Genomic DNA, 12,194 nt, shown 5'->3' on the forward strand with positions numbered 1-12,194 from the left:
AACTGTATCCCCACCATGTAAACGGCAAGGGGAAAATGGAATATTCTAAACCACACCTGACTGTAGAGTTAATGGTAACGACACACAGGAAGCATATTAGAGATCTGGGGGAAAAACTGCATGTCATTTCAAACTATAGAATGAATAATAAAGATTCAAATAAATAAAAGTTTCTTCTGCTCAGAGTCACAAGTAACAACACAGGTGAGCCAGCATCTCCCACACCAAGTAACACAACAGGGTCAGACTGACCATTTTTCTCACTTTCCGAATTCAACTATTCTTTCCGCCTCCTGGGTTACAAGATACACACTGCAGTTCGCCATCCTAAGCCTTGAACAAAAGCCCAAATTCCAACTTCCTACTGCACTCATTAAAGAGGATTTCTTTTCATGGCACTGAACACATCTAATGCCTGTGATCAAATGCCCTGATTCTTAACACAATCCAGCAGAAAACTGCTACTGTTCAGGCACACTTCGGAGGAAAACCTGTAACATCTTTGGCACCAGCACACAGCTAAGAAGAAATATCCTTTTTATTTCTACTAAATCGACAAATCCAAATCTAAACTCTGTCGCAATTGCATAACCATTAATACTGAGTGTCACATTTGAAGAACGGCCACTGGCCTTGGACTGAGGGATAAGAAAGAGCAAACGGAGCAGTGAAAGTGCCCACAAAGAACACGGGGCAGGACAATGGCACGGAGGCTGGGCAAATGTGGCTCAGCCCAATCCCCTGCTACAGACCCTAGGTCACATGACCACAGCGAGTGTGCGGTTTGCGGCCCACACAGAGCACATGCAGGTGGTCCCGCCACTCCGAGTTGCTCGTCCACGTCTAAGGCGACAGTGGAGACCAGGTCCTCAGAACCTCCAGGCTAGAATGAGACCAGGTCCCACCGAACCAGTCCTAGCAGAGGACTGACTGCACTAGACTCTTATCACATCAGCATGATGTCTAGGGTATGCTTCAAAATAACCCACTTAGTCTGCCTGAACAAAGCACCACAGACCTGGCAGCTTCAACGACAGTTATTTATTGTCTCGCAGTCCCGGAGGCTGGGTGTCCGAGACCAAGGGGTCGGCAGGGCTGGTTTCTCCCGAGGCCGCTTCCTCAGTTTGGAAACAGCCATCTTCTCCCTGGTCTCCACAACATCCCTCTACTGGATGCACATCCCCGGTGTCTCTGTGTCCAAATTTCCTCTTCTTATAAGGACATCAGTCATATGGGATTAGGGCCCACCCTAGTGACCTCACTTACCCCTTTTCTAAAAAAATTTATTTATTTATTTATTTTTGGCTGTGTTGGGTCTTCGTTGCTGCACGCAGGCTTTCTCTAGTTGCAGCGAGCGGGGGGCTACTCTTTGTTGCAGTGCACAGGCTTCTCATTGCAGTGGCTTCTCTTGTTGCGGAGCACGGGCTCTAGGCGCACAGGCTTCAGTAGCTGTGACACGCGGGCTCAGCAGCTGTGGCATGCGGGCTCAGTAGTTGTGGCTCGCAGGCTCAGTAGTTGTGGCGCACAGGCTTAGTTGCTCCATGGCATGTGGGATCTTCCCAGGCCAGGGCTCGAACCCATGTCCCTTGCACTGGCAGGCGGATTCTTAACCACTGCGCCACCAGGGAAGCCCAACCTCACTTATCCTTAGTCACCTCTTTAAACGCCCTATCTCCAAAGGCAGACGCATTCTGAGGTGCTGGGGGGGTCAGGGCTTCAACAATATGCGTTGGGGGCGCAGGGCATAGTTTAGCCCATAACACCTGGGGAGCAGGAGTGGATGAGGAAAAAGTGTACCTGAAACAACCTGCTCATGCATTGATGATATCTGACATTGTGGCATTTGAATCTGCATTAGAAGATTTTCTCTACACTTGTACTTGATGTCTTCATAACAAAAAGGTTTCCTTATTCACTCTTATCAAATCACACTTCCTAATATCCATCCTCATCTGTCCTCTGAGCTCCGCTTCAAGCTCTGTGGCCACAGACCTCATCTGTCTCCCCAGCATCTGCACCTGGCGCACAGTGACAATGAACAATTCTTAAAGCAATGAATGAAAACCTCCAATGGCTTCAGCTGCACCCGGGACCAAAACCAACCCTACACACAAACACCCTGGGCTCCAAGCCCTCCCAGCACTTCAGGGCCTCAGTCCCCACCTTGCCTGCTTCTGTACATCACATGCATGGTCTCCCGGGTGGAACTAGCTAGTGCCTGCCTGTCTCTCCTGATATGAGGGCACTGGCCCTCTCTCATTCTCTAACATGGTGTGAGCAGCTTACTCTCCAAATAAAATGAGATGGCCTCAGCCCTTCTCACTGTACTGAGCATGTAATAGGCACCCAAATAAATAGGATGATTTCACACCAATCAGCTAAATCTACAGTACTTAACTGCATCACACCACAGAGTGGTGATGAGGATGGAGCAGGTGGGTTATTATTGCTGACAGAAATGAAGAAATAAAAGACTAACAGTAACTGCAGTGACCAAACCTACTGGGTACAGAGGCACTTGTCCTTGACCTCATAGGGCAGAACACTGACAGCCCTTCCCATTCCAGAGCAGCCCCCTATTGCAGTACTATTGGTCATAAAAATGTCTTCCTCTCAAACGATGCTCAGAGCAGAAATAGAAAAGTACTAGAAGATTCTGATGTGCTTTCTGAACCTAAATTATCATGATCAGTGGGTTATCAATCTGACTGAAGAAGACCAGGGAATTTACAGTTCCTAATGCAGAAAATTAATAAATACATGATACTATGTAAACGGTAATTCTCCAAACCAGAAGAGGAATGAGCCTCATGTTTGCCAGTTATTCTGGACTCATCTACTGACGGCCTGACGTCTGGTCTCCACCAGATACCTCCTGCAGTGGTCTTCCGGCCTCCTCACCCCAGGGTGCAACACTGCCATCGAAGAATCACTGTGACAACTATCCGAGAGGAAATAAAAAAAGGTAGAGAGGCCCAAATTCACTTTGTTAACCCATATTATGGCTGTGACACCTACAGAATCAATACAGTTATAAAAGCAATTTAGTAGGTCATGACCAGCAGTTTAAAAAAAAAACCAAAAAACAAGAACAGAATAAAAAAAATCAGAGTGCCCTGCTTATAGTAATAATTATTTCTTTAAACTTTCATTTCAGCTATACAAATACTTACACATATGCACACATACCTGTAGAGAAGGTATGGCTGCCTGAGGGCTGGTCTAGCTCAAACTCCCACTTCCTCACAGACACTAGCTAAGGGATGATTTGGCAAGTACGTGGGCTGATAACTGGGGACCCATAACCTAGAGGAATATTTTTCTCCCCACTTTTCTTATGGAAACTTCAAAAATTCACAAAAGTAAGCAGAATAACGAATAATGAATAACCACTGCCAAAACATTCAGCTGTCTCCCCTCTTTTTTTTCTAGTCTGAGTAAAGCAAATCTCCGAAATCATATTGTTTCACCTATAAGTACCCCAGTGTATATGTCTATCAGATCAGAACTTGACAAAACATTACAAATATTACACCCAACAAAATTAATAATAATGCCTCATTATCATTTACACCAAGTTCTACATTTCTAGGGTACTTTATAACCTTTGTTTTTTCATTTAAAGAATACAAATAAAACAGACCAACGTAAAACTATTTAACTTTGTTCAGGCTGAAATCATGGCTACCTGTGGTGCGACCTATGCCCCGACAGCAGCAGAAGCAGCAGAAACCGGGACCTGAACAAGGTTGAGGGCCAAGGGTGACTTCCCACAACTGTGTCTTCCCAAGGCTGTGATCCGCATCTGAGTCAAGTGTTTTTATAAAAATGCACATAATCCAACTCAAGTGTACACCTAAGCTTCCTACAAAAAGGAATTACATGCTAACAGAAGAGTACCAAAATGCATGGAACTTGGGTCTGCTCTGCAAGGAGGAAGCCTCATTCTCCAAACCCCCAAGCAGGAATGGTGGCCTGAAAGGTACCAGTCACTCTGGGGACGTTCAGGCAGGACAGTGACCTCCATGGTCATTCCTACTCCCCAGGTCCCACGCCTCTGGCAGCTAGTGGACTTCTCTGTCCACACGTCCATACCCCAGACCTCCCCATCTTCTCATCAGCTCCTCCCACACCCCATCACCCAGCACCTTCCACGGGACATTACTGGCTCCAGTCACCATCATCGTGTGTGCCAAGGTAGCCTGAGTAAGGACAGGGCTGTACCTGTGCACTTTATATGAAATCCACTCTGGTCTACTGGTTCTCTGGCAGCTCGATGAGTCCTGTCCTGAGGAAACAGGCCACGTTAGAACAAGCCTGAATAACTGCTTGACAGAACACCAAGACAAGCATCTGAAGACCTGAAGAGCCTATCAATCCACATTTTTAAAGGCTTAAATCTGCACTTTTGGAGGAAGCTAACTTGGAAAGAGAATTTAAATGTCCAAATGGTACTTTCATAAAACTATTAAGTCATTACTCGCTGCTTCTGCTTGAATTTGTGTATAAGTTTTAAAATCGATAGCTCTAGTTAATTTACGATAATGAGAACCACTTAAGCATCAAATTGACTGAGTTGGAGGTGACCTCACATTGAATGGGGGAGCAGAGCAGGAAGGTTCTACTGGCTTGTGATTGGCTGAGAGCAAGAGGTAAAGTGTGCTAAGTCGTGGCCTGGATAGAAATCTATGCCCCAGAGCTCTCTGTCTAGCCTGCCTGTAGGAAAATGAGATACGGCAGTGGCAGAGTACACAGAAAACACAAACCTCCTGGCTTCGGCAACTGTGTAATAACTGCTTATCTCCTCTAACAGAGACAATGAAATGTATTCATCTTCTCTATGCCTGAATCTTTCCATTGCCCCCACTATAAAATTCTTGAGATTTACTGATTCTATTCCAAAAGCTCAGGAATGTCTTATCACTTCTCTGTCTCTCTCAATATGCTGAATGTTCAAATGTTTCTTCCAGAGCTGGCTGAAAGTTCTGGGAAAAATTCATTCTCATCCTTCCCCATCAGATAGGCTAGTACCCACATGAAGAGAATAACTCTCCTTGTCAGGCACCATTTGGACTGATTGTGGAAGATACCGTGTGGCCAGGATTGGTCCTCTGCTAGGACTGAGCCAGCTTATCTACAGAATGCTGGCAGCCATGAGCACTGGTGACAGGCCTTCTCCTATAAGGGCCCTGGCCCACCTGCCTACCTGTGACAGGAAAGGATGCAACTGACTACATTTCTTGTGAAGGCATCTACCAGCTTTGGTAGAAACACTAAATAAACTCAGCTTTCCCCCTTTTTGGTGGGCAGCATCCCTCTGTGGTCTAATGCTTGCAGGCTGAATCACTTTCTTGGGCTGTTTTCCAGACTTAAACCATCTTTGTAGGTAACTGCAACTGATACTGCACTTAAATTACACATGTGTATTAATAACCTAACAAAACAATGAATGAAGAAAGTGAGAGGAGAAGCACTGCACAATTCCCCGAAGACCACCTGGCTTCACTTCATTTCAAATACCTTTTTAAAATGGGACACCTTGTGATGAGTAATCGCCAACTGAAGGACACAGCTGGCTCTGAAGAGCAGAAGATCAGAGGATTTATCAAGGTCTGTTTTAAACTTGCACATAAAAGTGCACACACATTTATTAAAACGAAAATAACAGGTAAGACACTTAGATTATAAAGCCTGTATTTGAAAAAGATACATTTCATTGAAATCCGTTTTACATTTTAATGATAGCTTATCTCACATGGTTATTTGTCTCCTTAAAATGTTGAGTTTCTTTATCAATTACTCTAGCTTGTAATTAAAGCCACATTTTAAAAATTACAAAGACTAAGGAGCCTCTTGAACTGTGTCCTAAATCCAACTGCCAAATGTAACGTCACTGAAATCATTCAGCTGGTATTAGGTAGAGCAAAACTCAACCCGCGCCGGCCGGACCGGACCGTGAACGGGCTGTACCATGAAGAAGTTTTTGCTTTTACTTGGTACCCCAATACTGAAGTCAACTAAGCAGCAAATGTTTCTACATTAACCTTACACCCCATTTTCTCAAGATGCTAACCCTGGAAAACTTTCTGGCCCATAATGGGGTCCAGCTCCTCTGCAGCCCCGGGTCACTGACCCGCGGGCAAGGCCATGTGCAGAGCCTGGGTTTGGGGGAGAGTCACTGACCGGAAGGGGCGGAAAGGCGTGGCTCCTTCCTCCCCCGCGCGCCCGGCCGGCAAAGGACCACCTAACCCCATTGTCCAGGGGCTCGCCTCCTACTCCATCGCGCGGAGACCGACTCCCGCGACCCTGTCCCGGGCCTGACCGTGCGCCGTCCACCCGGGGTCCCCGGCCTGCCCGCCACGCTCACCTCCAACAGTGTGCGCCCCCGGGCCTCCCCACGCCGAACTTCCAACCTGGGGCCTCCCCACGCCGGACTCCCACCTCGGAACTTCCCTTGCCGGGCCTCCCTACGCCGGACTCCCGCCCGGGACCTCTCCACGCTGGAGTCCCACCAGACTCCTGTCCCGCACCTCCCCACGCCTAGCCTCCCCACGCCGAAACTCCCAAATCAGAACTCCCCTCCACGGACATCCCCAAGCCAGACTTTCCCACGCCCCGCACTGGCAGACCGACGGGCGGCCCCGAGGGACCCTCCCGTGTTCCCCTCGCCCCCCGAACCCCAGCTCCTCCGCCTTCCGCCTGCCTCGGTCTGGGGTCCAGCCCGCCCCCCACCCGGCCTTCGGGAGGACGCGCCCCGCATGCTCACCTTCTTGCCCTTCTTGCCCTCTTCCTCCATGTCGCCGCGAGCGGCCCCCGCGGCCCGGCCCGCCCCGGGAGCCCCGCGCCGCCCGCTGCCGCTACATGCTCGCCCGGGCCCCGCGGCTGCTGCCGCTCCTGCGCCGCTTGCCTGGCCGCAGTCTCCGCCCGCGGCCGCCAGGGGCCGTCCGCGCCCTGCACCCCGCACCCCGCACCCCGCACTTCCGGGCCGAGGGCGCGGCCCCGCCCCCGCGAGCACGCCCCTCCCCGCGTGCGCACGCCCCTTCGGCCCACACGCCCCGCCCCCAACCCTTGTGAGCGGCCGAGAACGCGCCTGCCCTACCCACCCCTTCAGGGCCGCGGGAGCGCGCCTATCGCGCCCCTATCCCGCCGCACTTCCTTCAGGGAGGGCCCGAGCGCGCCTGCCCCGCCTTCAGCCCACCCTCCCGGCCCCTCAGGGCCAAGGGAGCTGCTCCAGCTTTTCAATTCTGCCGCCATCTTTACGGCAGCCAACTTCCCAGCCTGCCTGGCGCTCAGGGAGAGGGAGCTCAGGCCAACAGGAAGCAGAGGACGGGGCCGGTGGGAGGGGTGGAACCTGTGGGGAAGGGGAGGACGGGAAGAGGGTGGGGTGTGGGGCTATAGGAGGGGGGCCTGTGGAAGGGGAAGGCGGGGCTGACAAAAGGGGCGGGGCCGCGGATGGGAGTGGCCGGCGAGAATAGAAGGGCGTGGCCTGCGGGAAACCGAAGGCGGGGCCTCCTGGAGGAGCCGGGCCTTGGGGAAGGGGCGTAAGATCCACTCCCTTTTCTTTTCTCGTTTTGCCTTCCGTTCCTGCGGCCACAGTGAAGCTTTTTTCTAAGACTTCGTCTGTTCCAATGTCAGACTTCCTTAGGCAAACCCGTCAGGAAAGTTTAAATACAACAGCGAGCCCGTCCGGACCTTATCAGAATAAAAGGTGGAACCTTAACAGTCACTTATAAATAACTGCCACCTTTCACAGATGAGGTCCCAATGGGTTGGTTTGCCCAAAAGCACACTGCAAACTGGAGTCTGCAGCAGCAGTCCCACTATTTTGCCACTAGACTAAGCTGGCAGTAAGAACCTCGCAGCACAGCTAGAATGTAAACTGACACCAAACCAGTATTTGTCTCAATTGATTTTTTTTTTAAGAGTACTGTCTCCTGTGCCAGTGGTCAATATATTGTCTCTCAGCTCCACATTCACTCTCATTTCTCTTCGCGGCATGGAGCTGGGCCCTTTGAGCATTCCTGCTTTGCCAGGTGGCCCAGTGTGAAGCTTTGCCAGGAGAAACTGCTGGGAGGCAGTGCAGGAGGAAGGGGCTTTGCCACCTGGTTCCGGTGAGCTTTCTTGGCAGACACCTGCAGAAAGAGGCCTCTGAAGCGCCTACCTCCCTGCATCAAGGGTAGCTTCTCCAGCTCTGGGTTCTGCGAAGCACCTGGCTCTGCAGTGCGGGGCTGCCAGCAGTACCCAGTACCCAGCAGCTGGCAGATTCCTCCAGCACCCACGCTGGGAAGTTTTATATCCGAGTGGTCATCAAGACACCTCCATCAACAGTTTTCCAGAGGGTGGACTTCAGCCAGTTCTGCCAGCACTTCTCTGCCATTCGGTGAGCTGAAGCTATTCTCTCTCCAACAAAGTCTGGCCCTCAGCCCTGGGAGGAGGGGGAGGGGGTCTTCCCTAGACAGCCCTCAGAACAGTAGCTGCTCCTTATACCTACTGTTTGTTTTTATTTCATTTATTTATTTATTTAGGCTACATCGGGCCTTCATTGCTGCACGTGGGCTTTCCCTAGTTGCGGTGCTTGGGCTTCTCATTGTGGTGGCTTCTCTTATTGCGGAGCATGGGCTCTAGGCACACGGGCTTCAGTAGTTGTGGTGTGCGGGCTTAGTTGCTCCACGGCATGTGGGACCTCCCCGGACCAGGGATCGAACCCGTGTCCCCTGAATTGGTAGGCGGATTCTTAACCACTGCACCACCAGGGAAGTCCCGTCCTACATTTTAAATCAATTCTGACAATATCTACCTGGAGAGAGCAAAACATCTCAGGGCTCAGTCCCATAAGACTGCCCTGCCCCCCACTTCAGATGACAATTGAAAGTCCAGGTTGTTACCTGTGCTTCTGACCAGCTATAAATTGGAGGTTCCCAGGACCCCCTCCTTGGGTGCAATTAATATGCTAGAATGAATCACAGAACTCAGGAAAACACTTTACTGTTTACCAGTTTATTATAAAAGGATATGATAAAGATACAGATAAACATACAAATAAAAGAGATGCTTAAGGGTTTCCCTCGTGGCGCAGTGGTTGAGAGTCCGCCTGACGATGCAGGGGACGCGGGTTCGTGCCCCGGTCCGGGAAGATCCCACATGCCGCGGAGCGGCTGGGCCCGTGAGCCATGGCCGCTGAGCCTGTGCGTCCGGAGCCTGTGCTCCACAACGGGAGAGGCCACAGCAGTGAGAGGCCCGCGTACCGCAAAAAAAAAAAAAAAAAAAAAAAGATGCTTAGGGTAAGGTATGTGGGAAGGGGTATAGCTGTCTTCTGAACACACCATTCTCCCAGCCACCCCCCACGTGATCGGCAACCTAGAAGATCTCCGAACCCCATACTACTGGAATTTTATGGAGACTTCATCATATAGGCATGATCAATTATTAACTCTATTTTGTCTCTGGAGGATGGGGAGGTGGGGCTGAAAATTTCAAGCTCCTAATCATGGTCTTTCTGGTGACCAGCTCCCATCCAGTAACCATCCAGGAGCCCACCCAGAGTTGCCTCATTAGAACAAAGACATTCCTATCACCCAGGAAATTTCAAGCGATGTGGGAGCTCTGTGCTAGGAACCGGGGGTAGAGACTAATATATGTATTCCCTATTTTTTCACAACCTGATCCCAGGCTGACCCTCCTCAGGCTGCTCCTACCCATTAGAACGCCTTTGCCTCATTTCCACACACACAAGTCCAGGCTTCAAGTAAAATTTTGCCTACTAATAATCAGATGGTGATAATTTTGGAAATGAAGGAGGACCAACTAAATGAGAACAGGCAAAGGCTATTTGTTCAGAGCTGGCTATAGTGAAGGAGTCAGCCACCATCACGTGCATCTGGCAGAGACCCAAAGGCAGGCAGAGGAGTGGCAGAGCTTCCTAGTGAAAAAGTCGGGGGTGTGGCCTGGGGAGGCTGGAGGTGGGCTACCTAGAAGTGGGGTATCCATGCGATTGATTGGAGGACTGTGTAGGGCTTTCTCTGGTTGGTCCTAATTTAGAAGTGGGAACAAAAATTAGGGATGCTGTAAATTATTGACCAAGTTCTGGCCATTTGGCTTGCTTGGAGGTTATCATTTGCTTTCCTGGATTACTAGAGATAGCAGTCTGACTCCCTCCAGGTCTGATTTAACAACAGCCAGCTTCCTGGGCTGGCTACTGTAGAGAAGGGGTGGGTTCCCTGGGCTGGTTGCTACGGTTTGTGGGTCAGAATGCTATTTTTATAAATGGTCAGACCATTGTCTGTGTAGTCAGTCTCTCGTAACAGACATAAGGCTAGCTGCAGTGTTAATTGAGAACAACATTTCTGCCAAGGTCACACCTCGACTGTAAAGTGTCCCAACAACCTCCTTCTTTTTCGTGATTACTGCTTTCTTACCACTTACTTCCCTAGCCTGCTCTGTGGCCCCATCCCATGAACAAAAATGACTGGGACCCAGTTATTCAACTGCCTGCACTTCATGAAAGCCGCAATCTAGAGCTGATCCTCACTTCCCCTCTCCTCTCCTCAGAATTATTCAGGGCAATCCCAAACCTTACAAAACCCCTTTTCTACTCTTGTAACGAGAGGCAGCCCAGAATTCCCTGGGATTCTCCCTTGTTGCAGGAGATTAATAAAACAAACTTCGTTGGACACCTGGTTTGTCCCTGGTGGACTTACCTGTTAGATTTTATCACCCAGCTCAAGTATCACCTCTTCCACTAAATCTTTGGATGAAATTTTTTCCTCCCCCGCTCCCAAAGCACTTTATTCATATGTCTCTGATGTTAACCATGTTAGGACATTCCTGTACTAGATCGTTAAGTTCCTGTAAAGATAGGGACTGTGCGGGATTCCTCGTTGTGTCTGAGAGTTCTAATGAAAGGAATGATGTGCACCAGGCCAGACTAAGATGGAAAGGCACTGACATCACCTGGAGACACCTTTGTACAGATGCTTCCTAGCTAGAGTTTTCGAAAAATCCCTGAACAACTGAAAATTTACCCTCAGTTGACCTGTTCAAAGACAGTTTCCTGGACTCACATCTTTACAAGATTCCAGCTCTTTATTTTTTTTAAGTGAATCTTTTCACCGTTTCCAAGGCTGACTGCAGCTTTTTCCTTTTTGTCCCTCTCACTTGTCGAGAACTAAATAGCTAGCAAATAACTACCTAGATGTCTCTGAGTTGTTCTTCGACATATGCCATGCAATACTTCATACCATGCTGTGCATGTGACAAATCCAGTATTGACTTAATTAGTGAAGAAAAGAATTTCTTTAGAGTTGATTCAAGTGAATTCTCAATGCATTTATAATATCCAGTTTCCAGGCCTGTAAATGATAAAGGACCAAACCAACGCTAAATCATAATGACCCCTTGGAAATAGAGCCACCCTGTGTGCCTCCGGTGAAAGAAACCTTGTAAGCCCTACTTTGATACCTCCTTGCTTATTACCTTCTGTTTTTTTAAAATTTATTTATGGCTGCGTTGGGTCTTTGTTGCTGCGCGCAGGCTTTCTCTAGTTGCAGCAATCAGGGGCTCCTCTTCATTGTGGTGCATGGGCTTTTCACTGCGGTGGCTTCTCTTGTTGCGGAGCTCTAGCTGCACGGGCTTCAGTAGTTGTGGCACGTGGGCTCAGTAGTTGTGGCTTGCAGGCTCTAGAGCGCAGGCTCAGTAGTTGTGGTGCACAGGCTTAGTTGCTCCGTAGCATGTGGGATCTTCCTGGACCAGGGATCGAACTCGTGTCCCCTGTATTGGCAGGCGGATTCTCAACCGCTGAGCCACTGGGGAAGCTCCTATTGCTTTCTGTGTATTCTTTCGGAGCCAAATCTCTGATTTTCTTTCCAGGCATACATCCCACTTGGCTTGGAAGAATAATGGAGTTACTCTTTGGAGATGTGGTTTTAGAAAAAGTTCTTTTCAATATTCTGATAAGTACTTAAAAAATTGCTGACAGGTCTGTCTCTCTTTGTGCCAGTCTCATGCAGCCTCCTAGTATAAGGCAATTGAGCTTTGATTATGTGGTTTTTAATGTTTTGGCATCCTTTTTTATTACTTGGATAAAAGTTTCCATGGAACATCTTCCCCTTTCTAGTGAATTTTGTTGGTTATCATATCAGAAAAAAAGCTGTCCTCTTTTAGTCCTTGGCAAGCCCACCTTTTCTGGTCACACATAG

At 49.2% G+C, this 12,194-nt stretch overlaps 1 protein-coding gene across 7 annotated transcripts in view; it reads right to left on the reverse strand.

Moving 5' to 3' along the window:
- CCM2 (CCM2 scaffold protein) overlaps nucleotides 1–6,929 on the reverse strand; it is a 58,889-nt gene extending 51,960 nt beyond the window's left edge. For 2 of the 7 annotated variants that reach the window (XM_067745749.1, XM_067745745.1), the window contains exon 1: nucleotides 6,767–6,929. In XM_067745749.1, coding sequence (XP_067601850.1) covers nucleotides 6,767–6,796 — 30 coding nt within the window. In that variant the 5' untranslated portion in view covers nucleotides 6,797–6,929. Of the gene's footprint in view, nucleotides 1–4,224; nucleotides 4,289–6,766 lie in introns of all 7 variants that reach the window. The other 5 variants (XM_067745747.1, XM_067745742.1, XM_067745743.1 and 2 more) reach the window with 4 other exon arrangements.
- Nucleotides 6,930–12,194: the final 5,265 nt, after the last annotated feature.

Source organism: Pseudorca crassidens, chromosome 8 (genome assembly GCF_039906515.1).
Source record: "Pseudorca crassidens isolate mPseCra1 chromosome 8, mPseCra1.hap1, whole genome shotgun sequence".
Lineage (NCBI taxonomy): Eukaryota > Metazoa > Chordata > Mammalia > Artiodactyla > Delphinidae > Pseudorca > Pseudorca crassidens.